This window comes from Stomoxys calcitrans, chromosome 2 (assembly GCF_963082655.1).
Source record: "Stomoxys calcitrans chromosome 2, idStoCalc2.1, whole genome shotgun sequence".
Classification (NCBI taxonomy): domain Eukaryota; kingdom Metazoa; phylum Arthropoda; class Insecta; order Diptera; family Muscidae; genus Stomoxys; species Stomoxys calcitrans.
In genome coordinates this window covers 108795251-108821200 of record NC_081553.1, presented here as the reverse complement: position 1 = coordinate 108821200, position 25950 = coordinate 108795251, and the positions used below count along the sequence as shown (strand labels likewise).

General features: G+C 40.0%; 2 protein-coding genes across 2 annotated transcripts; one reads left to right on the top strand and one right to left on the bottom strand.

The window, feature by feature from the left end:
- Nucleotides 1-1954: 1954 nt before the first annotated feature.
- Nucleotides 1955-13861, top strand: LOC106083394 (probable cytochrome P450 304a1). The gene is made up of 5 exons (XM_013246349.2): nt 1955-2114; nt 6366-6617; nt 9528-10399; nt 12788-12932; nt 13015-13861. The coding sequence occupies exons 1-5, from the start codon at nt 2021-2023 to the stop codon at nt 13197-13199; spliced, it is 1548 nt and encodes a 515-aa protein (XP_013101803.1). The 5' UTR covers nt 1955-2020; the 3' UTR covers nt 13200-13861.
- On the bottom strand, nt 13816-17543 carry LOC106083396 (kinetochore protein Spc25-like). Its single transcript, XM_013246353.2, has 3 exons — nt 17366-17543; nt 17036-17261; nt 13816-14227 (listed from the first exon to the last, which is right to left on the bottom strand). The coding sequence occupies exons 1-3, from the start codon at nt 17478-17480 to the stop codon at nt 13978-13980; spliced, it is 591 nt and encodes a 196-aa protein (XP_013101807.1). The 5' UTR covers nt 17481-17543; the 3' UTR covers nt 13816-13977.
- Between the last annotated feature and the right edge of the window lie 8407 nt (nt 17544-25950).

Below are 25950 nucleotides of genomic sequence, written 5' to 3'. Positions count from 1 at the left end.
ATAAAAGTCGCATATATTACTTGGAGCGTTAGAAGGAGATTAACGCCTTCTCTGAGGAAGGTACAATCCACATGGTTTGGTTGCCGGGCCATAACGGAGTAAGGGGGAATGAAAGTGCAGACGAGTTGGCAGTGAAGGCCAGAGAACTGCTGTCGATAAACTTGTTTAACCCGAAGCCTTTCGGCCGTCCAATTTAAGGGCATGGGCGACAAACGATGTGAAACAGCGAATCAGTTGGTAGGATGGCGAAAATCCTATGAAGGGATCCAGATCGTAAGAAAACGAGGCTATTTCTGAAAGGAAATAAGAAGGAGGTCAGTATAGCTTTTGGTGTCATAACGGAACAAATAGGACTACGAGCTCACTTATACAAAATCGGCGCGGCAAGCGATGGCATGTATAAGGCATGTGGGTAAGATGATGGGACATTGGAGCATTTCCTTTGTCATTGTCCGGCTTTCGCAGCTAACAGACACCGGTACTTAGGTGGGGACACGATACCAGACATGAACCAACTTAGGGGAGTGGTAAGGAAAACAAGGATTTTGTAAGTAGCACAGAATTCCTAACTTAGATTTTCTTTTTCGAGGTTACTTTTTAGTTTTTAGGTGTATGTCTATAGTGGCATGGGGCAGATTAATATCTGCACCCACTTTTCAATCTAACCTAACCCGATTACGCTGGAATTTGACATAGTGACTCGTATTAAGCCTCCTGTCACCCGACCAGCACATTGTCCAAATCAGACTATATTTAGTTATATTTGTCAATTTAGGATCTTAATCTCATAAAAAACGGATTTTTGCCCGATTTCACTGAAACAGTGACTTGTATAAGAGTTCTCGGGACCTCCATCAAATATGATCCAGACCAGCCCCAATTTGCATATAACAATGGATATGGTAATAGAGTTGTTATAAAAGAGGATGGTTTATTTATCCATGGTGGTGGGTATACAAAGTTCGGCACGGCCGAACTGAACACTTTTTTACTTGTTATACCCTACACCACCATTGCATCGTGGCTCAAGATATTATAAGTTTGTGCATTTGTTTGCAACGCTAAGATGGAGAAGAGCTAGAGCCATTGACAAGTATATTTAGCCATGTCCGTCTGTGAGTCCATGTATTCTTGTAATCAAGGTACAGGTCGTATTTGTTGTCCAATCATCACGAAATTTTGCATATGCCACTAGTTTTAGTTCAAGGATGAACGCTGTTGATTTTGGTAAAAATTGGTTCAGATTTAGATGTAGCTCCCATATATATGTATCGCCCGATTTGCATTTAAATGGCCGTAGTAACTGCAATTTTCAACCGATCTGCACAAAATGTGGCACGGACTGTTTTGTTACTGATCTTATCTGCACGATTTCATAAAAATCGGTTCAGTTTTGGATATAGCTCCCATATATATTTATCGCCGGATTCGCGGTTATGTGGTCGTAGCAACAAATTTTTTCAAACAATCTGTTCGACGAAAGTCAATTCAGATTTAGATATAACCCCCATATGCATATATCTATTGTCCGTATTTATAATTGTAGGGTAGGTTTAGGGTATTATAAAGTCGTCTTCGCCCGACTTTTGCCTTTCCTTACTGGTTGAAATTGCGTTTGTTTCTTATCAATATTTGGTCACTGTATCCCCTACGTCTTAATGGGGAAGTATCATTTGTTGCCCATAAGCCGATCAAAAACGAACAAATAAGTAATTATCTCATATAGAATGCATCGTTTTGAGGCCACTACCATACACAAAGCTCAGGGTTAGCAGGAAGTTTACGAACTTCGGGCCAGCCGAATTTAATGTAATTTTTATTCGTTTTTCATCATTACACCTACATACATTCATGTGCACTGCATTGGCGATTACATTATTTAGAGTTCGTCAATAATATGTTAAAGCAAAAGCCTCATTATTTTATATGCCATAATTCATTCGGTGATGGAAAGTCGTGGCGATAACAGTGCATTGAAATAAGACGTTCGCCCATTCGGTCTTCGAAACTATTGAACAAAATGATAACTAACACCTTGATATTGCTTAGTGTATCTTTATTCATCTATGCGCTCTACAAATATGCAGTGGACAAGCCAAAAGGATTTCCTCCTGGTAAAGGATTCAAGAAAAAAAAACTCTAAACTAACACCAGTGAAAGTTGAACGACTAAACTACATAGGGTCATGATCCATTGGGACTTTCCAAACTAGGTTTTACGGACATTTTTGAATATGCATAAAACACAAAGTGGTGGTGAATTGCTTAACTGAAGCAATGATATTTATTAAAAAAAAGGATGTCGAATTTGTGATTTCTTGTTAAGAGTTTAAAGACATTTTTGCGTAAAAATCGAAACTTTAATTTTTAAAGCATGACGTCTGGTAAATGTTACATACTCATTTTGAGTTATTTGCTAATTCAGAAAGAAAAATAAAACATGCTAAATTACAATAATTAATTTATATAAAAAACGTGCTTGGTAACATTTAAAGTGCCATTAAAGTGCAAATCGGGCAATACATATATATGGGAGCTATATCCAAATCTGAAACGATTTTAATGAAATCTTACAGATATGTTAAGACCAGTAATAAAACAATGCGTGCCAAATTTTCTGCTGATCGGTTGTAAATTGTAATTACTACGGCCATTAAAGTGCAAATTGGGCAACACATATATATGGGAGCTATATCTAAATCCGAACAGATTTTGATGGAATCTTTCAGAAAATCAGTTAGAAAACCATCCCTGTCAAATTTTGTGCAGATCGGTTGAAAATTGTAGTTACCACAGCCATTAAAGTGCAAATCGGACGATACATATATATGGGAGCTATATCCAAATCTGAATTGATTTTGATGAAATCTTGCAGATAGATTAAGATCATTAATAAAAAAATGCGTGCTAAATTTTGTACAGATCGATTGAACATTGTAGTTACCACAGCCATTAAAGTGCAAATCGGACGATACATATATATGGGAGCTATATCCAAATCTGAATTGATTTTGATGAAATCTTGCAGATAGATTAAGATCATTAACGAAACAATCCATGTCAAGTTTTGTGCAGATCGGTTGAAAATTGTAGTTACTATGGTGATTAAAGTGCAAATCGGGCGATACATATATATGGGAGCTTTATCTAAATCTGAACTGATTTTAATGAAATCTTGCAGATAGGCTAAGATCAGTAATAAAACAATCCATGCCAAATTTTGTGCAGATCGGTTGAAAATTGTAGTGACCACAGCCATTAAAGTGCAAATCGGGCGATACATATATATGGGAGCTATATCCAAATCTGAACGGATTTTGATGAAATCTTGCAGATATGTTAAAATCAGTAAGAAAACCATCCGTGTCCAATGTTGTGCAGATCGGTTGAAAATTGTAGTTACCACAACCATTAAAGTGCAAATCGGGCGATACATATATATGGGAGATATAACCAAATCGGAACCGATTTTGATGAAATCTTGCAGTTATGTAAAGATCAATAACAAAACAATCCATGCCATATTTTGTGTAGATCGGTTGAAAATTGTAGTTACCACAGCCATTAAAGTGCAAATCGGGCGATACATATATATGGGAGCTATATATAAGTCTGAACCGATTTTTACCAAAATCAATAATTCTTTGTGCTTGAGCCAAAAAAAAGACATTTGCAAAAATTTGTGACGATTGGATAACAAATACGACCTGTACTTTGATTATAAAAATACATGGTCTCACAAACGGACATGGCTAAATCGAATCTAAAAACAAGTAAGGAAAGGCAAAAGTCGGGCGGAGACGACTATATTATACCCTACACCACCGAGTATACGTAATACTCTTAATAGATAGCACTTATATCCAAATTGAGTCAGACTTTAATTTTGCATACCTTTTGAAATATCGAATAGAACCTTCTACGATTTTCTTACGATGGTACAAAAATTGTGGCTTCAACAGTCTTAAAAGTCGAAACTCATAAAAGATATATATGGGAGTTTTGTCTAAATCGATTTTTATGAAATTTTGCACACATATTGGAATGTCAATTAAACCATCTCATGAAAAATTTGTAGAGATCGGACCAAAATTGTGGCTTCTACAGCCTTAAAAGGCCATATCGGATGAAAAATATATACGGGAGCTATATCTAAAGCTGGACCGATTTTTATGGAACTTTCCACACATATGAGAAGGTTGAATAAAACGCTCCATGCCAAATTTTGTAAGGATGGGACTAAAATTGTGGCTACTACTGCTTTAAAAGGACATATCGGATGAAAGATATACATGGGAGCTATATATTAATCTGATTCAATTATGATGAAATTTTGCACACATATAGGGACGTCACAAAAAGCACTTCGTGCCAAATTTTTTAAAGATCGGACTAAAATTGTGCCTTCTACAGCCTTAATAGGTCAAATCGGACGAAAGTTATATATGGGAGCTATATCTAAATCTGAACCGATTTAGATGAAATTTTGCATACATATTGGGACGTCACACGAAACATTTTATGCCAAATTTAATAGAGATCGCACCAACAGATTAAAAAGAGCATATCGGACGAAAGATATGTATGAGAGATATATGTAAATCTGGACCGATTTAAATAAAATTTCGCAAGCATTTTGGGTCGTTAAAAAAAACGCTTCGTGCCAAACTTTGTAAGGATCGGACAAAAATTGTGTCTTCTACTGCTTTAAAAGGGCACATCGGATAAAAGATATGTATGGGAGCTACATCTAAATCTGGACCGATTTTTTTTCAAAATCAATTGCGTTCTTACACACTTATGCAAAATTTTGTGAAAATCGGACAACAAATGCGACCTGTACCTTGATTACAAGAATACATGTAATCAAGGTCTAGCTCTTATTCTTAGCTTTATCTCAAAACTGGTGTCATTCGTTTCGGTTACGGCGGTCTGAGGTAGATAAAGTTGCTGAATATCTCAAAGTTGTGGTTCCCAACTTTCTCCATTTTCTTTATCTCCTCGGTTGTACAAGGCGTTTTGGGAGTTGAAACCATCCATTTCGTCTTATCTCCATTTATTGCCAGATCCATTTTCACTGACTCTCTTTTGATTCTCTCAAAGGCTGCGGTTACTAATCCCGATGACCGACCTATCATGTCGATGTCGTCGGCATAGGCGAGTAGCATGTGTTCTCTTGTGATTTGGCTGAAATTTTGGCTGTAGTGTTCTGTTATGAATTCTAACAAGTACGCCAAGTACGGTCTTAACCGGTCTAAAACATGATATAGCTCCCGATCTCTCGATTTGAGTTCTTGAGCCCTTGGAAGCTGCAAGTTTTGTTCAATTGGCTGAAATTTAGCACCTAGTGTTCTGCTATGATTTCCAACAACAGTGTCAAGAATTGTCCAAATCGGTCAAGAACCGGATATAGCTCCCATGTAAACGAACCTCCCGATTTGACTTCTTGAGCCCCTGGAAGCCGCAATTTTTGTCCAATGTGGCTGAAATTTTGCAGATGGTGTTCTGTTATGACTTCCACCAACTGTGTCATGTGTGGCCCAAATCGGTCAGGAACCTGATACAGCACCCATGTAAACCGACCTCCCGATTTTACTTCTTGAGCGCCTGGAAGCCGCAATTTTTGTCCAATGTGGCTGAAATTTTGTAGATGTTGTTCTATTATTACTTCCACCAACTGTGTCATGTGCGATCCAAATCGGTCAAGAACCCGATATAGCTCCCATATAAACCAATCTCTCGATTTGAGTTCTTGAGCCAATGGAACCTGCATTTTTTACTCAATTTGGCTGAAACTTTGCAGATGGTTTTCTTGTATGACTTCCAACAACTGTCTCATGTGCGGTCCAAATCGGTCAAGAACCTGATATAGCTCCCATGTAAACCGACCTGCCAACTTGATTTCTTGAGCCCCTGGAAGCCCCAATTTTCATTTGATTTGGCTGAAACCTTGCACATAGTGTTCTGTTGTGACTTCCAATAAGTTTGCCAAGTACGGCCCAAATCGGTCAAGAACCCAATATAGCTCCCATGTAAGCCGGTCTCTCGATCATACTTGTTCGTTCCCTTCAACTAAGTTTATTTTGTATAAATTTTTAGCAGCACCCATGGTGGTGGGTTCCCAAGATTCGGCCCGGCACGTTTTTACTTGTTTTAAACGGCAAGTAAAAACGAACCCACGCTTACGGCGTCGTAAGCGGATAGGCGCCAAGGCTCCCCATTTATCTATTTAAAAATAAAATATTTTTATTTTGTTATCGAATTCATAACCAAATTCCTACATTCAATGAAAAATTCTTAAATTGTAGTAATCGTTTTCTTGTGTAAAGTATCTGTCTAATGTTTGTTTTTCAATTAAATTTTTAGCAATTCCCCGTATACCATTCTTTGGCAGCTATCTGTTCATGATGATGCTGAATTTTAAATTTTTGCACAAAGGAGTTCTTAAATTCTCCAGATGGATAAATTCGGACATAGTAAGCCTGCACATGGGGCCATATCCCATGGTAATTCTACACAATGCGGAGGCCATAAAAGAAGTATTGAATCGTAAAGAGTTTGATGGGCGTCCAGATTTGTTTGTGGCAAAAATTCGTGAACCCAATCTGAATATAGCTGGTAAGTACTTAAGACAAATTGTATAAAGAACCTTATCAAGGTTTATTTAAAAAACAAGTAATACAAAATAATTCGAGCTGACCATTTAAATGTTCGTAATCAATAAAACCATCATTATATACAACCTTTTTATTATTTTTATACCCTCCACCATAGGAGGAGGGTATAAAAATGAAAATAACTAATTTCGTCATTCTGTTTGTAACGTCTCGAAATATTTGTCTAAGACCCCATAAAGTATATATATTCGTGATCGTCATGACATTTTATGTCGATCTAGCCATTTTCGTCCGTCTGTCTGTTCGTCAGTCTTCCGCCTGTCCGTCCGTCCGCCTGTCCGTCGTTCGTCTGTCCGTCCGTCTGTCTACCGAAAGCACGCTAACTTTCGAAGGAGTAAAGCTAGCCGCTTGAAATTTTGCACGAATACGTCTTATAAGTGTAGGTCGGTTGGGATTGTAAATGGGCCATATCGGTCCATGTTTTGATATAGCTGCCATATAATCCGATCTTGATCTTGACTTCTTGAGCCTCTAGAGGGCGCAATTCCTATCTGATTTGGTTGAAATTCGGCACCACGTGTTTCGATATGACTTTCAACAACTGTGTTAAGTATGGTTCAAACCGGTCCATAACCTTATATAGCTGCCATATAAACCGATCTTGCATCTTGACTTCTTGAGCCTCTAGAGGGCGCAATTCCTATCCGATTTGGAATGAAATTCGGCACGACGTGTTTCGATATGACTTTCAACAACTGTGCTAAGTATGGTTCAAATCGGTATATAACCTACCATATAAACCGATCTTGCATCTTGACTTCTTGAGCGTCTAGATGGCGTAATTGTTATCCGATTTGGTTGAAATTTTGTACAACGGCTTCTTCCATAACCTTCACCACACGTATCAAATATGGTCTGAATCGGTCTATAGCTTGACACAGCTCCCATATAAACCGATCTCCCTAGTTTACTCTTGAGCCCCTAAAGAGCGGAATTCTTATTCGAATTGGCTGAAATTTTACGTAACGACTTCTACAATGGTCTCCAACATTCATTTCAATTGTGATCTGAATCGGTTATTACTTGGTATAGCTCCAATAGCATAGCAATTCTTTCCATTTATTCTTTGTTTGCCTAAAAAGAGACACCGGGAAAAGAACTCGACAAATGCGATTCATGGTGGAGGGTATATAAGATTCGGCCCGGCCGAAGTTAACACGCTTTTACTTGTTATACCCTCCACCATAGGATGGGGGATACTAATTTCGTCATTCTGTTTGTAACACATAGAAATATGCGTCTGAGACCCCATAATATCTATTCTTGATCGTCATGTCATTTTAAGGCGATCTAGCCATGTCCGTCGAGATCGAGGCGCTTGGAACGCTATTCTACGTTCGGCTAGTGGAAGAAATATTCTGTCATAGCCAATTAAAGTAAAGTAAAGTAAGCCATGTCCGTCCGTCCGTTTGCCTGTCGAAAGCATGCTAACATTCGAAGGAGTAAAGCTAGACGCTTGAAATTATGCACAGATACTTTTTAGTAGTGTAGGTCGGTTGGAATTGAAAATGGGCCAAATCGATCCATTTTTTGATATAGCTACAATATAAACCGATCTTGGGTCTTGACTTCTTGAGCCTCTAGAGGGCGCAATTTTCGTCCGATTTGACTGAAATTTTGCACATGATGTTTCGGTATCACTTTCAACAACTGCGCTTAGTATGGTTCAAATCGGTCTATGTTTTGATATAGCTGCCATATAAACCGATCTTGGGTCTTGACTTCTTGAGCCTCTATAGGGCGCAATTCTCGTCCGATTTGACTGAAATTCGGCACATGGTGTTTTGGGATCATTTCCAACAACTGTGTTAAGTATGATTCAAATCAGTTCATAATCTGGTGTAGCTGTCATATAAACCGATCTTGCATCTTGACTTCTTGAGCCAATAGAGCGTGCAATTCTCATCCGATTTGGTTGAAATTTTGCATGAAGTGTTTTGTTATGACTATCAAGCAACTGTGTATGGCGCAAATCGGTACATAACCTAATAACCTGGGATCTTGACTTCTTGAGCCTCTATAGGGCGCAATTCTCATCCGATTTGGCTGAAATTTTGTACAACGGCTTTTCTCATGACCTTCAACATATGTGTCTAATATGGTCTGAATCGATCAATAGCTTGATACAGCTCCCATATAAACCGATATCCCGATTTTGCTTCTTGAGCCCCTACAAGGCGCAATTCTTATCCGAATGAATGACTTCTACAATGTTCAGCATTCGTTTATGGACCGAATCGGACTATAACTTGATATAGCTCCAATAGCATGTCAGTTCTTATTCAATATTCTTTGTATGCCGCCTAAAAAGAGACACCGGGAAAAGAACTCGACAAATGCGATCCATGGTGGAGGGTATATAAGATTCGGCCCGGCCGAACTTAGCACGCTCTTACTTGTTTTTATTTTAGTTAAGCATTAACGTACACACCCCTTGTCCACTCACATACGTAGGGAAAAAGCAATAAAAATTATTTTAACATCCGTCCATTGATTGACACTTTATTTTGACCATAATCATAGTTCATATCTTATCTTAGCTGCCTAATAACTTCAATATAACTCGTACACACTACAAGTGGTAATTAGTCTTAAGAGATTTGATTTTTATTCAGAGCATTAAACGATTATAAGAAATAAATTAAAACAGCACTTCACATCGATATCATGTTGATACCATGTTGACCCCTTTTTTATTCACAAATAAATTTTTGTTATTTCCGATAATCAATTTCTAATCCAACAGGGAGAATAATTACAGAAATTTACACTGGAAGAATTTTTTTGTTTAACTTCAACAGAAAATATTCTTAGTACCCACAAAAATCTAAAGATTGTTATTTTTTCTTAGGTATCTTCTTTAACGAGGGAGCCGGCTGGAAGGAGCAACGACGTTACGTACTACGCTATTTAAGAGACTTTGGTTTTGGTCGTCGTTTTGAAGAGCTTGAATTGGTTATACAGGAGGAATTAACAGATATGTTGGATCTGATACGCAAAGGACCCAGATATGATCATGAAAAAAGCTATGTAAAGGAGGGAGGCTATCGCATTTTACTCCCCTACTTCTTCAATCCATTTTCGGCCAACAGTGTCTTTCACATTATATTCAATGAAAGATTTCCTCGTTCCGAGCAGGCTAAGATCTGGAAACTTATTCGTTTGGGCACTCAATTTCAACGAGCTGGCGATGATTATGGTAAACTTTTAAGCATAATGACTTGGATACGTCACATATTTCCCAATTGGTGCTCCTATAACACCCTAATGGAGTCGAATGCCTACATGTATAAATTCTTCGAGAAGCTAGTCGATCGCCACCTTGACACCTATGACGAGTCTGCGGAACGTAATTTTATCGATATGTACATCAGCGAAATGAAAAAGGCCGAGAAGGAGGGAAATACGGAGACTACGTTCAAACGCAGCCAATTCATTATGAGTCTGATTGATTTTACATTCCCAGCATTCACCGCCATTGGCATGCAGTTGGGTTTTTTAGTTCAATATTTCCTATTGTATCCGGAGGTACAGAAGAGGATACATAAGGAAATCGATGAAGTGGTTGGCACTGGACGTTTGCCCACGTTGAATGATCGCCAATTCCTGCATTACACCGAGGCGACTGTAAGAGAGATATTGAGAGTAGAGACTTTGGTACCATCGAATATACCTCACAAGGCTATGGTGGATACTGAGCTGTTGGGCTATAATATTCCAAAGGTAAAAATCCATAACAATTTGTTGCAGATTTTGTATGGTAGGGTTACTTGAGGTGGATTATTCAAATTCAAAAGAGAACCGCATCCTTTGAAAAATTAAAGATTAGCTAAGGTTGGATGTTAACATTCGCAAGTTATTGGGCTTTTTAAAGCGTTCTGGCTGGTTCAACGATAGGAACTGGAAGGAATTTTCCTTCTTCTGGACGAAAACGTCTAAATGAGTCTGATGGCAGACTGCTACTCAAACCTAACCTTACCTAAGTTGAAAAGAGGGTGCGGATATTAATCCGTCGCATGCCACTATGGACATACACCTAAGCTAGTAATCGGATTTTTGTGCGCTCTAAGTTCTAAAATAAAACTTCGAAAAGAAAAATCTAAGTCAGGAATTCCATGCTACTTACAAAATCCCTTATTGTTTTCCATACCACAGCCCTATGTTGGTTCATGTTCATGTTATCGGTAACTGCTTTACATGCCGTCACCTCACACATTTGCCATGGCTTTAATCAACCCAAGCCATATGATAGGACAGTCCTCTTGGCACTGGACCTATCGAAGGCATTCGACACGGTGTGCCACGACAAACTATTGGAGGACATCGCCAGCATGTTCCTCCAACCAGGCCTAAAACGCTGGGTCACGAATTATCTATGTGGTCGCCCGTCATTTAGGGGTAAGAAGTCGACTCACCGTAGAGTGAAACAGGGAGTTCGCCAAGACGGGGTGATATCTCCGGCACTATTTAACCTATCCTCTATTAGACCCCCCATACGACATAGAGATCGCATCATATGCGGACGATTGTCCGATCATGGCATCAAGCTCCCGACCCATTGGGGACATCTGCTATAGGTTGAACAACTACCTCAACGAAATTGCCTCATATTTCGCTGCTGGAGGTCTGTCACCAAATCTTAAGCCACATTGTTCACTACAGATACCCGTGAGGTGAGTTTTGAGCTGAATGTGATGGTCGATGGAGAAAGGATTCTGACCATCAAGTATCACAAAATACTTGCCGTCACATTTGACACATTCTCCCCACATGCCACAGCAATTTGCGATAAAGTCAAAAGTAAAAACAAGGTCCTCAATCATTTGTCGGCAGCACTTGGGGTGCTGACAAAGAGACAACGTACAAAGCAATTTGCCGTCTGTGATAAGTTATGTAGTGTGGTCTCGTCAGCTCTGTGGCACGCAGTGGAACAACATTCAGATCTGTCAGAATTCCGACCTTCGATCTACGACGGGCTGTCTCCTTAGTTCTCATGTGGACCACCTCCATAAGGAGACAAAGTCCCTACCCGTGGCAAGACATAACTACAAGTTGTCTATGAAATACCTTTTGGGGCAGAGACAATCCAAACCCATTTTGTGGTATCCACCGCCCAGAAGCCTTAAGGTAGATCTACATAATCTAGAGCGTGAGGTTCAGGGCTACAAGAGAGAACTTCTAGTTCAAGCGGGTGTAGACAACATTTATGCAGACACGGAGTAGATGCGGTAAATACCCTACGGGAATAGGATAGGTCCAAAACCTGTCACGGGATAGGTCCTATGGTGATAGGGACCGGTCCAAGTGCTCGTCCCCTTACATAGAAAAACCTATCGCTTTTATAAGGGTTTGTCGCTCAATGTGACTAATTACCATCATTCTAACACCGTAGAATAAATCCTGGGATAGTCCGTATTTTGCTTGCGCCATCACCGCACACATTTGCTGTGGCTTCAATCAGCCCAGACCATGTGATTCCTCGTGGTATTGGACCAATCGGAAGCATTCAACATGGTCAGCCATGTCAAACAAGTTAACGACATCGCCAATACGTCCCTCCAGCCAAAGCTGAAACGCTGGGTCGCGAATTATCTGTGTGGTCAACAGTCATTTGTGGAATTAAGGGATAATCGAAGCACCGTAGAGTGAAACAGAGAGTTCCCCAAAGCGGGGTGATATCTCCGGGACTGTTCAACCTCGGAGTAGCTGCAACTACAGTTGCATACAATCAGCGGTATCGAGATCAAAGTACTCTGCGACTAGGATGAGGTGCGTCCAGAGGGATCTGGGTCTGAGTCGAGTGGGTCCGGCTGGGCAGTTAAATAGGTGACGTGTGGTCCCTAGTCACAATCGGGACATGCATCTTGCACGTCTGCATCAATCCTTGCTCTGTGGGAATTGAGGTGGCTGCATCTGCCGAAACGTAATTGAGCAAGAACTACTCTGGTTTGCCGGGGGAGTTCAATTTCTTCAGGTGCAGTGGGAGGCGGCCGTTCTCGAAGGACTACATTATGATTTGATTTAGGATCTATGCTTGCTTCTATTTTTTTTTAGGTTAAGGCAAAAGGTCTAAATATGAATGTCTAATGTTGTTTTCTTTTCAATATCTAGGGCACATTTATAATGTGCGGTTTTTATGCCTTCCACAGCGACAAACAAATCTGGAAAGATCCTGAAAATTTCAGACCCGATCGCTTCCTTGATGAACAAGGAAAATTGTGTTTGAAAAAAGACGTTACATTGCCTTTTGGAGCGGGTTAGTAAAATACCATAGCCAGCCAAAATATTTATTCAATCTATTGCTCTTTTTCTCTCTTTCACTAATTGCTACATTTTAGGAAAACGTTTGTGTGCTGGAGAGACATTTGCCCGCAATATGCTGTTCCTAATGACAGCCACCATGTGTCAAAATTTCAATTTTGTCTTGGGTCCCAATGATAAGCTCCCCGATTTGAGTAAAAACCATAGTGGTCTATCTACCTCGCCTGAGGATTTCTGGGTACAGCTGGAAGATAGACATTAAACTCATAAAACGCCATGCCTAACATTTCTACAAATTTTCTTTTAATATAGTAAATATTAAGATATTAAAATATAAGCTTTGAAATTTTTTAAACTAGAAAAAAGTTTTTGTTGTTTTATTTAACATTGTTTAAAAACGTTTATTATTAGACAGAATCTTTAAAATCAGAAACCAGCAATACATCGGATCCTACTGCCTTGTTGGTCTTCAGCCGGATTATTGTTACGCTGACTTCATTTTGACTAGGCGGTATAACGAAAAACTACAATTATCATCCGCAGCGCCTATGAAATCTCTACATAAAGGGATGCAAAGGCCAAGCTCGTTAGAGCGAAACGGGATTTCCCTAAGGTGGGAAGATATCTCCGACACAATTTTGCAATTTTGGAACTATTTGTATGAAATTGGTACCGCATGCTACCTCTATAACTTCCAGCACTCACAACGAATGGTCCACAATCCTTGAACCCCTAGAAGATAAAATGTTTGCCGCATTTTTTTTAACATTTGGTATGCATGATACATTTTATTGCCTACAGCTATGAAAAGCATTGCCCCTTTTATTAAAATAAGATTCAATTTATGAATTCTTATAGAAAAAGTATCACAGCACATATTTAATATTTCTTAATTAGTGTCTGCCTTTGTAATCATTTCATTTAATTGTTTAATTTATTTACAATGCTGTGAAACTTTTAATACTAAATTCTCTTAATTTTATACTTATTTGTACTGAAAATATTAACATGATATATGGCTAATTAAATTTTACATTGACCTAACTTATTTGTTCAGAATATTGATATCCTTTCGTCCCCGCACTATCCAGTTCCATTTGTTCTTGATGATGATTTTGTTGCCATAATGACCATTGTTCCTCTAAATATTGCATCCATTCCTTGGCATCGACTGAGAATGGTATCCACATACTGGAGGTTTCTGTTTCACATACACGAACTCCTTCAAACCGTTGAGGTAGGGCATCCATATTGAAATAGGTTTGTGTGGTTTCTTTGATATTGCGAATACTGTAATTATTAAAAATGAAATTAAAAAATTTATAAAAGCAGCAGATGTAAGATAAAATTATATATTTTCAAATGGGGTAGAGGTACAACTTTTACAGCGCCTCTATATTCTATTCTTTGAACATCTTCTATATGTGGCATAACCTGTAAAACAACTAACGTGCCAAGTGGTAGTGACAACTGGGCCTGGTGCTAGTGACTCCAATATGGAGTGCTTGGGGATAGCAGTCAAGTCCGGTACTGCCGAGGTAGAGCTATACAATATGTACATACCGCCGGTTGGTAACCAACTAATGGCTAGGCTTACAAGCCCGACATAAGTGGGCTATTGTCTGGCCAAAATCTTCTGGTTCTATAAGACATTAATGCGCATCACTTTTCATGGCATTCTCCTCTTGGTAACGACCAGAGGGGCATAGCTTTGGCAGAGCAGATTGAAAGCTCCACGTTTTGCACGGTGACTGAGGAAGCCCCCACTAGAATTACTAGAGGAGATGCAGTAGCTTGCCAGATATTTCTGTTGCATCCCCTGATCTCTTCAGTGACGTATCCTGGCAAGCGGTCATTTCTTTGGGATCAAATCACCTTTCCATAATTTTTACCATCGACCGAACACTCGACTTAATAACCTCTGAGCGTCGGACGTTTATCAGTCAGAAAAAGGCCGATTGGGTTGGCTTCAGAGAGTTCATCAATTGCCGCTTCAGTGAACTGAAACCCCCTCGAATGTGCTAGTTGCCTAGAAGAAATTCAGAGACATCATTAATGCAGCAGCCGCTTGCTTAATACCAGCCGGTCGAATACGCCAAGTGGGGCCCAATTTCCCGGCGCAGGCAGTGGTACTGGCGGACGAGAGTGATGAGATTCGTTGTATGGACCCCACTTACCCTTGAATCAGGCTGAATCTGGAAATAAGCAGGGTGGTTAACGAACATAGGCGGAATTTGTGGCTGGAACACTTGGAGCAATGTTGCTAAGGTACCGGTTGTTGTTGTTGTTGTAGTAGCAGTGTGTGGTACACTGAGGCGGCAGCCCTAGCCGATGAAGGAATTCATCGGGTCAATCCGGTACATACAACCAGCTGCCGGTTTAGGTAAGCTGTGGTCTACTGTTAAGTCACTCTCGAACCCCGCTAGACGGGATGACAGGACCTCATCCCGTCTGCAACCGGCTGCAATCCCATGGCAGCCGGTTGTATGTACCGGATTGACCCGATGAATTCCTTCACCGGCAAGGGCTGCCGCTTCAGTGTACCACACACTGCTACTACAACAACAACAACAGGACCTCAGTCACTTTGGCGAAGTAACTGTGACTGATCCAAAGAGATGCCCCCGAGAGCGACAGGACTAGGAGAAGGGTTCCTTAATCTTCGTAGGCAAATTTCTTAATCTTCATAGGCAAATTTCTTAATCTTCATAGGCAAATTTGCATTTCTCCTCAGTTATCATTTTAATTTTTTTTTTATTTGAGAGTACTATATCCCAATTTTTTCCTGCAGTCGTGAAATTGACATCGTGTAAATGGCGGCCCTCATTGCGCACACACTGATTTAGTCGAATTTTGAATTTATTGTCCATTTTTTGCGGCATATCTATCAATCAAGCATATCAATAGATATGTTGGCAATGGCATTTGGAATGTTTTTTCTTATGGTGATCTTGAGGATTGATACGTAACGCATGTTTTGCTTGTTGACACAGGGGCAGAAATGTGAAAGTGAACCTGGAAAAAAAAATACCGCTGGTATGCCAATCAGCATTTTACTTACATTTTGACGTGCAACAAAAACGTGTTCAGTTAATTCTTGCACAGCTGCCAATTTATAAAGGCGATATTTAATGTCTTTTTGGAGAATTCGTCTAACAGTGGTGTCAGAAATTCCTATAGCTGCTGCATGTTAACGAACGGTGAGGTGAACGCACAACTGACTGTCTCACTCTTTCGATATTTTCCGGAGTTCAGATGGTCCGTTGAAGTCCATTTATGGGAATAGCGACACTTCCACACTCCCGAAATAAGTGAACCCAACAGTGAAGTGAAATAAGTGAACAACAGAATGGAATTACGGTCAGGAATGAGTCTATGAGCAGGAATTTCACAACGACCACGGAAGGCACGTTGCGTAGCAACAAGTGAATGACCTTTAGAAAGGAAGCTCTCGACGGCAAAGGCCCACTGCTCCCAAGACCAGAGCATGATGGTAACTGAGGGAGGGAGAAACAAACTTGGGGACTTCCCCCTCCATATCCTTCCCTTCCGCCTTCTTCGCAACCAACTAAGCGCTTGGGAGATTTTCAAATAAGTAGCTTCTCTGATTCACCCTGTACTGATTGCCTGTGATACCCGATATAACAAGGCAAATTTCTGGCGCTTTAAAATAACCTATAGCCATCATGTTCCTTCCGCGATCTCTGCCATCGACAGGAACGAGCTTGAGGAGGATGGCTACTTCCTCAAGCAAATGTGGCTACAACAATAGGACCCAGCAGATGTATGGACGAAACATAATGCACTGCTACAACAACAACAGAAAATTTAGTATGAATTAATAAACGGGTCTGAAAATCATCTGAAGGTTAGCTTTATCTCTGATGTTTGCCTTTCATTATAACATGCCACATCTTTAAATTCCTGCACGAAATTCTTCCCGCAGTGCTACACATCTTCTCAATTTTTAAAAATGTCACATTCTATCCAGTTCCTAACAAATCTTCAGTTCTAAACACATCTTTTTGACAAGGTATCTTGGCTACAATGGTTTAAGCAATGTAAATCATAGTCAAATGTGGCATAATTTCTACTTACAATTCCTTTCGATCCATCTCTAGTTTTCTTTTCATAATTTGTTTGTCTTTGACCTTTTCGTGTTCTTCCCTTAATCGCTCAACAGTTTCCATGATGCCATTTAAACGTTGCTCTTCAGAGTGAATGTATGCTTCCAGTTTTTCGTTTTGCATCTTTATTTTATCCACTTGTCTTCGATAATAACGTAGTTCATTCTCCTGTTTTGCCATGATTGTCTTTAAGTTTGCTAGCATTAGGAAATAAAATATAAATACGTTGTTTTGAAATTCCAATTCAATTCGGTCCACCCCTTTTGGTGGAGGTGGTAGTGCCGTTGACAGATGTACTTACTTATTTTTTCCCAATATTTGGCACTTTTTCGGGCAATCTTCGTCTCCATCTCGGTAATTTCGCATTCCTTACTTATCAAACGATTCAAACGCTTAACATATGAACGTTTATCCATGACCACTTATTTTTATTAAGTTATTTTATTCGGAAAAACTGAAAATTTTTAAATAAAATGTCAAATAGGACGCCAACATAAAAATAAACAAGCAATTCGATATTCAAGTAATCGATTATTTAATTTTTGATGTTAAAAAAATCGAATAATCGATTACAAAAACGAGTAATCAACTTTTAGCCGGGAGAAGTTGGGTGCGAGTTGGGCTATGTGTTCAATTTAAAAAAGTTAACTTCCTCCGGGGCAAAGCAAACGAATTATTATTGAGAATCATTGGAAAACCTGTTATTTCTATTGTTATATTTTATAAAATTTTTCTTGTCGCACTAGTCAGAGTAAGACACATGCAAAGAGGGTTAAAATAACATAGAAATTTTTGTGCTCTCAAAATTTGACAGCAAATGTAAATCTTATAGTGTGATAGACGAGGTCTTTAGTTGTAGGCGGTGGCACTTCATTGCTTCCTGCTGCGGCTTAAACTCGCCGGACGTGGGTTCTATCTCCGCCTATATCCCCTCACAAATAGTTTATAAGTGCCAAAGGTGTCACAAAGCGTTATTTCTTTTACATTAAAAATTTGACAGTTACATTTTGGTTTTGAATTCTAGAAGGAAACGGACAGACTATTTTTCAAAGAGTGTTCCTACAGCACAACAAATCTTGACGCTAGAATAGGAATCAGGTGGTATTGATTCCTTGGGCAGCCCACCCCTTACATGTCCAGAAATTGGCCATCCAAATGAGATATTTATGGCCCTCATCTCGTTTCTAATAAATATCTCCCTTAATTTTTCATCAAACCCTTTTTATTGACACAACTACATACTCAACCTTGTTTGAGAAGTTAACAAAACATATTTTTTTTTTTTTAGTTTTCAAGTCAGTATCGGCATTATATATATATTTTTCTTTTCTGTGTCTTTATAAAAAAAGAAAGCAATTTATAGCAAAAGTCTTATCGGCTAAATATATGAACTTAAAACTATAATATATGAAAATTATAATAGCAATCAAAAAAAAAATTGTAACAAGTTGTACTAGTTATAACATTTGCATATAATCCTTTTTTTCTTTTTTTAGAAACGGCCGGCCCATTAATTTAAACATTAGCGACATTTATAGTAATTGTAATTATTTTTTTTTTTTTTACCTACATAACGCTATAATTTAAAAAAAAATGTTTTTTGCTTTAATTTTCTTCTTTCTTTACGCTTCGAATACTTGTCTACTTGATCAACAGTATTTTATGCTGTGGTTTAGTTTCTAATCCTTTTTGTTTTAGATTTCTTCAATTCTTTCCTTTTAAGCTGTTTTTAATACGTTTATAAATTTTCTCTTGTTTTTTTGTAATACTTTGTGTAAAATTGGCTGGTAAGTATTAATTTTTTTAAACTTTTGATCTCTACTCAAATTGTAGCCACGTTTTCTCTTTTGTCGTAAGTGAGGTTAGTTTGCAAATTTATGTGTACAGCTAATATATATATATATATATATATATATATATATATATATGTATATGTATATTTTTTTTAAAAATTTTTTTACTTTTTCTAATGATTTTTATAGGATTGTTCCTGTTAGCTCTTCTTCTTATATATACTCCGTCAAATCCATTCACGGTATATTCGATATCATTTGCTATACTAAGTGGTTTTGGTACTCACTAATTTCTTTACGATCCACCAGTATGGTGAATTTAAAATTCCCTCGGGATATATGGCAGATGGAGCTGATGGTCCTGCACTTATCCCTACGATTAGTTGGTCCGATTTGTCCACTGAACCACAGTATCCTATATGTGAAAGTTTCCATGCATCAATATCAAAAGAAAGAATATAGACAAATCATTCAGATCTTACCCGAGGTCACATGAAAGTAGATCCTGTATATATTCTCTTGGTGAAATGCCAGGGTTCGAAGTTATTTTGCGCAAAAATCAAGCCAGAAAACTGAACCCTATTGGTGTGAAATTATTATCAAAAGTTATCTAGAGAAAAATCACACTCACGTCCATACCTCTCTCTTAATGTGTCAGGCACTTAAAAAAAAAGACTTATAACACAAACAAGTCAATTTCAAATCACAATCAAATTGGAATTCAATTCAGAGGGCATCACACCGTTGTTAAAATACTTTAGCAACCGCACTTCACAAATGATTTTATAACAATGATTTGACTTCTTCTCTCTGCTAACCAAGATTACTGTCATCCAACATCGTGGTCCCTGGCCTTGAAATTGACTTTGAAAGGTCACAAACACATTCAAATGTCAAACAATTCCCACAATTATCAGGCTCTGGAGTCTGGAAAATCACTATCAAATAGAAGGCTTCCTACAATTAAAAACAATTGCCTGTCTTCTGTAACTCTTATGCCCCATCGTAGTCGCTATCGATGTGAGAGTCTTAGTCAAACCAATCTGACGTACAACACATCCGAAGAGATTATTTATTTGTAATTGATGAAGAGCCAATATCCATTGCCCGTCCCATTGTCATATTAATGATCTGTGCATTATTGCAAAATGCCTTTCCACTCATACAATAAAATATAACAAGGTCTAGCAAAAAAATCTATCATTTTGCCGGTACCACTAGGTAAGTATGGGTTAAAGCTGTCTCCTTGGACAAACTTAAAAACAGTGGGTGGCAGTAAATACCGGTGAAAGAGAATTAGTAGATAATGACCGTAGGGTCCATGTACCAATCGTCTTACAGTGTAGCTCGCCAGTGTTAGCCACCTGACAACAATTAAGTCCAAGGAAACAAAACGCAGATCGTAACATCTTCTGTGAATCCAAGTCCCATAAAGTCTATCGAACAAAAAAAATTAGGTGTTAAATCCGTGCCTTATCCACAAAAATACATAGACCGACAGCCAGTACGGCCAAATAGGTCCATGTAAACATTATCCACAGTATTCACAAACTTAAAACAGCTTCATCGTAGGTTCATTTGAATATTCTATAAAGGAAATCTGTCAAATAAGCCCACTCTAACGCTGCTTTAAGTTTTATGAATATGGCCATACATCCCGTAGCACAGTCATGTATCAATCATATACATATGTCCCAGCAAAAAAAAAAAAACTAAGTCAACAGCGGCCGTTACAAAGCCAAATATTATTGCGATTGCAAAAGAGTAATAAAATTTGGGAATAATAGCCGGTCGCATTTCGCTCCGAAAAATTTGCCTCCTACACTGTAAAAAAAAATCCAAACAAGTAAAATACTTCCGTGATGAGAATCGAGGAATATAAGGGCATCCACAGACAACACCGACTGGCCTTGTCAATCAAGAACACTTTCCAGAAGTCCACAACTATCCTACCTGCGTGCAGAAAAGATGAAATATTCAAAGCAAGATGCCTAGTAAAGTAGAAATAATTACATTGGAAAATGATCAAACAGGGACAGTCAGTACCGCCCTTCAGTGTTTAAGGTGCTGTCCGTGGACAATACCAATAAGTTGGCCCTTTGGACTCTCCACTTCGTACATATTGTTGCCAATTTGTCCTCTTATTCGGCATTTAAGCCATGGCCTACACAATTTAGCATTTATGCCCTTACGGAAATCGCTCTGGACAAAGTTTTTGCGGTATACCTCTTGTCCGGGCTTGAATTTAGTCTGTCTAGCTCTCTTGTTATAATTCCTCACGTTTTTGTCGTACGCTTCATGCAGCCTCTCGGTTATCCTTTGATTTATTAGCTGCATCTTCTCCGCCTTTGGCAGAACACAAATGCTGCCATCAGACAGTGCACCGATCTTCCTAAGAATCTGGTAGGCATGTGCATGTGTCACCATATTGTAGCCAAAAAGTGCATAATAAGGAGTAAGACCAGTAGATGAGTGAATAGTCGAACGTAGAGAGCACTCTATTTTCGACAAGTTTTCATCCCATCTGTTCTGATCACTTCCAAGAAAACTCCTTATACCGCCTATAATGGACTGATTTACTCTCTCACTTGCATTCGCCTGTGGAGAATAGATCGCAGTCCGCATATGTCGTATGCCATAAATATTCATAAGTTCTTGGAATGTCCCGCTGATGAATTGCTTTCCATTATCGGAGTGCAATGTCTCGGGGACTCCGAACTTATGAAATACCTCTTGGGTGAGAAACCTGACAACCGTCTTCGACGATGCCTTTGACATGGCTCTCAATAATACAAATTTTGTGCGATGGTCCAATACTATAAAGATGTAAGTATTGCCACTTTTGGTCCTGGGGTATGGTCCGAGAAAGTCAACGTAGATCTTTTGGAATGGACGTTCAGTTCTCACTTCCTGTCCCATTGTAGGGCGAAGGGTCCTTCTTGGATGTTTATTTTCCTTGCAACTCTGACAACTAGAAACAAAATTCCGTACATCCGTGGACAACGTAGGCCAATAAAAATACTGCCTTATATTGGCAATCGTTTTAGCCACACCACCATGGCATGTATTGTTGTCATGGGATTTCCGAATGATAGAGCTGGTAAGTTTCTTTGGAATCCAAATCTTCCAGCTTTCGTCTTCATCCTCCAAATCACCCCGGTTGAAAACAGTTCTTTTATAGACCAAACCATCGTCCACCCTCAAATCTGGCAGTTCTTGTCCATTCTGCTGAATCGTATCCACCAATTGGAGATACTCGGGACTACCAAATTCAGGATCGTTGAAGTTCACAAACACATTGTCATCAAGCACCAACTCCTCCATATCAAAGCGAGACAACATGTCGGGCACAATGTTCTTGGTTCCCTTACGATGTTCTATGGAAAAAGTATATCCCTGCAATCTGAGGCTCCATCGTGCTAACCTACCATTCAAATCTTTCTGCCCCATCAGCCATTTGAGACTTGAATGGTCTGTAATGACCGTGAACTCCATCAATTCTATATACTGGCGGAATTTGTCTATGGCTAGCACGACAGCGAGGCATTCCCTTTCCGTTGTGGAATAATTCCTCTGGGCAGAGTTCAATTTTTTTGAAAAATACTCAATGGGGTGTTCATCGCCATTTTCGTCCTTTTGGAACAGAACTGCTCCAACGCCGACGTTAGAGGCGTCACATTGGACGAAAAATGGTTTCCTAAAATCCGGGCTAATTAAAACTGGACTCGATACAAGTCTGTGTTTCAACCTCTCGAACGACACGGTAGCCTCAGTCGTAAAGATAAATTTTGCTGATTTCCTCAGCGTGTCGGTTATGGGCGCGGTCAAAGTAGAGTAGTCGGGTATAAACCGCCTATACCATCCTACTGTGCCTAGGAACTTTCGGACATCTCTAGCGGTTTTAGGAGGAGTTATCTTGGTGATGGCCTCGACCTTTGAAGGGTCGGTCTTGAGTTTGCCATCACCCACTATATAGCCAAGATATCTCAACTCCTTGTAACAGAATTTTGACTTTTGCATGTTTATAGTTAAACCTGCAGAAGTCAATTTTTTGCCAACTGCCTCAAGCATACCAACATGGGTCCGAAAATCGGATGACACAACCAATAGGTCATCAAGGTATACAAACACCTTATCCCTCAACTCAGAAGGGATGACCCGGTCCATTAGACGGCACATTCGCTGTGCAGCGTTGCACAGTCCGAAGGGCATTACTTTGAACTGGTAATGTGGTCTCCCTTGGACTGTGAAAGCTGTCTTAGGACGGCTTGATTCCTCTAAAGGAATTTGCCAGAAAGCGTCTTTTAAGTCGATAGCGGAAATGTAGTAAGTATCCCCTAATCTACTTAAAAGTCCGTCGATATTCGGCAACGGGTAGGCGTCTTTTTTCGTGACCTTATTGAGCTCACGAGCATCTAGGCAAAGTCTATTCTTGTTCGGTCTTACCACTAGAGTCACTCGATTGTTCCAAGCTGCGTCTGTAGCTGGTTCAATCACATCCAGTGCCAGCATACGATCGACCTCCTCATTTGTCAACCTCTGGACTGCAGGTGAAACTGGGTAATAACGCATCTTACGGGGTTCCGCGTCACCGGTATCAATGAAATGTGTCTCCAGATGTGTCTTACCCAGCCCATGCTTACTAAAGCATTTAAAATTCAGTTTGGCATTCTCAAGAAGAATCGTCTGCTCCCGAGTGAGCATATGAACCTGTGGACTTTCGATTTCTGGTAGAATTAATTCATTTATAGTTGGACTATCAAATGATATGGTTATACCAAACGTCTTCCAGAAATCCATCCCAAGGATTAGTTCCTGTGACAAAGTCGGTACAACATAAAACGTCATCGATTTCACACGGCCATTGCATTCCACAGTAGATCTTATCTTACCAACTATTGTAAGTCCACGTCCATCCGCAGTGTTTATAATGGACCGAAAGTCAAAAATCTCAATACCCATAGCCGATATATTATCAAAACATTTTCGTCCTATACATGAAACGGAAGCTCCACTGTCCATCAAACCTTTTAAATCCATGCCATTGATGGTCACATTCAAGTAAGGCCGTATATCATCATCAACCGCTAGACTTGAGACATATAAAGACTTTCTCTCTGCCTTCCGGTCTTGAAATCTACGTCTAGCGCTCAATATCTTCGGAGTTGGCCCCTGGAAATCTCCGAATATCTCCTCACGTCTCTTTTCATAATTGGCCAAACGTATCTCATACGGAATGATAGTCTTGAGACTCTTCCTGTGTACCTTGGCACTTGGTGCAATCTGCACGTCAACGGGCTTGTCCAAATCCATGTGTAAAGTCCGGGTTATGTCGTGGTTATCAAAATTAGCCGATACACCACTTGAATGCAAATCTATTGGGGCGGTTTCACATCCGAACATGATGGCCCCGTCCTCATCATGCTCCTTTGACTGTTTCCCTTACATCTCGGGCATTTCGGTGTGATCACACCCTCGAACCCACATCTGTAACAGAATATGGATCGCTGATCGGACGCACAGTCAATGAAAGTATGTCCGGGCGTCTTGCAATTCCAACATACCAATTTGTCATTCGAACTCGAATTTAATCTAAGCGCTTCCAATTGGTACTCCGGCGGAGCCGACTGGATAGGCTGGTCACATGTCCATTCAACAGAGTGGTCCAACTCGCTTACTTTACGGAATTGCAGAGGTGGCCTGTATGAGGTACGTTTGGAAATGTTCCTCTCAGCCCTTCTACACTCTTCCAAAAGGTGGTCGAAAGTAGCAATCCTCATCGGAAATATGAGCTGCGAAAGTCCATCTTTCAAGTTGTCCTTGACAATCCGCACCAGTTCATATTCTGGTATAGCCGTCCTCATCTGGTTGTTGAGTGTGATGATTTCCTGGAGGTATGTATCGGCACTTTCATTATATGACTGCCTTCGCTCCATGATCCTTCGTTGGATTTCAAAGTCACTTTCAAACCGTTGGAACTTCTTCTTAAGGCTATACCTTAAATACTCCCATTCACAATAAGGGTTCTGCCTCCTGAAACCCCAGAACCATTCATAAGCTGGACCTGACAAAAGACGATGAAACCCTTTCATCAAAATGGGCCATGGACAACCGACATCCCTCCTGATCGTCTCTACCCTAAAGATAAAGTCCTCAACGCTCACAGTCCTGTTTTGGCCGTCAAATTGAACGCCCCATTTCTCGAGGTTCCACTGTTCCTGTTGCCTTGGAAAATAATTCAATGCAGTAGCAGAAGCAAAATTCTGCGGGGGAGGAGGTGGTGGAAAATCAAAATTCCGTGGTCGAGGTAGTGGTACATCATGTCCCCGGAAAGGCGGGACATTCGGGGGTGGTATTGAAGAGCCAGTCAGTCCCACTGGGTCCTCATTTCGTGGATCAGAATATGAAATATGCCCCCCCGGCAGTACAGAAAAAACCACCGGTGCCGACCTGGACATCTGTGGCTGTGAAACACCAATTCCCAATGGCTGAGCCGCATCGACTGTCGGTGGAAAGTCATTGTCATTCGCCCTCTCATTAGACACCCCCCTCTCAGATCTTATAGTATCATGTACTATCTGTGGAATCATTCTCCGTAAATCCGTGCTCATCTCATGCATCGCCCGGGCATGTGCCGCACCGACTGATGCTGCGACATAGTCCTGTATAGACAGACCACTACCATTCACAACAATCTGATTGCCCCTAACATCATTCGCGGGCTGGTCCTGTCCCTGAGACCTAAATTCCCTGCGTATCTCCATTGCGGTAATACTACTATACTGTGGTGAAGGTATTGAATCATCTGGGGGTGAATTCGTCTGTGGACCAAGGGTCTCATTGGCCCGATCCTGTGCACCAGGAGCATGGGTCTGAACACGAGGGTCTAAAGAAATATCGGCCTGACTATTCACGGCAGCCCTCGACGTCGTAGCCGTAGAAGCAGTCATTGCAGGTGTTGTCATCGTCATGGTCGAAGTCGTTGTCGATGAACCTGAACCTGAATGACTTGATGACTTTGACCTTAATATCATTTTAGGTAGAAATCGCATCAAAATGTAAGTGTACCAATAGCTTAGCAATGTACTAAAGT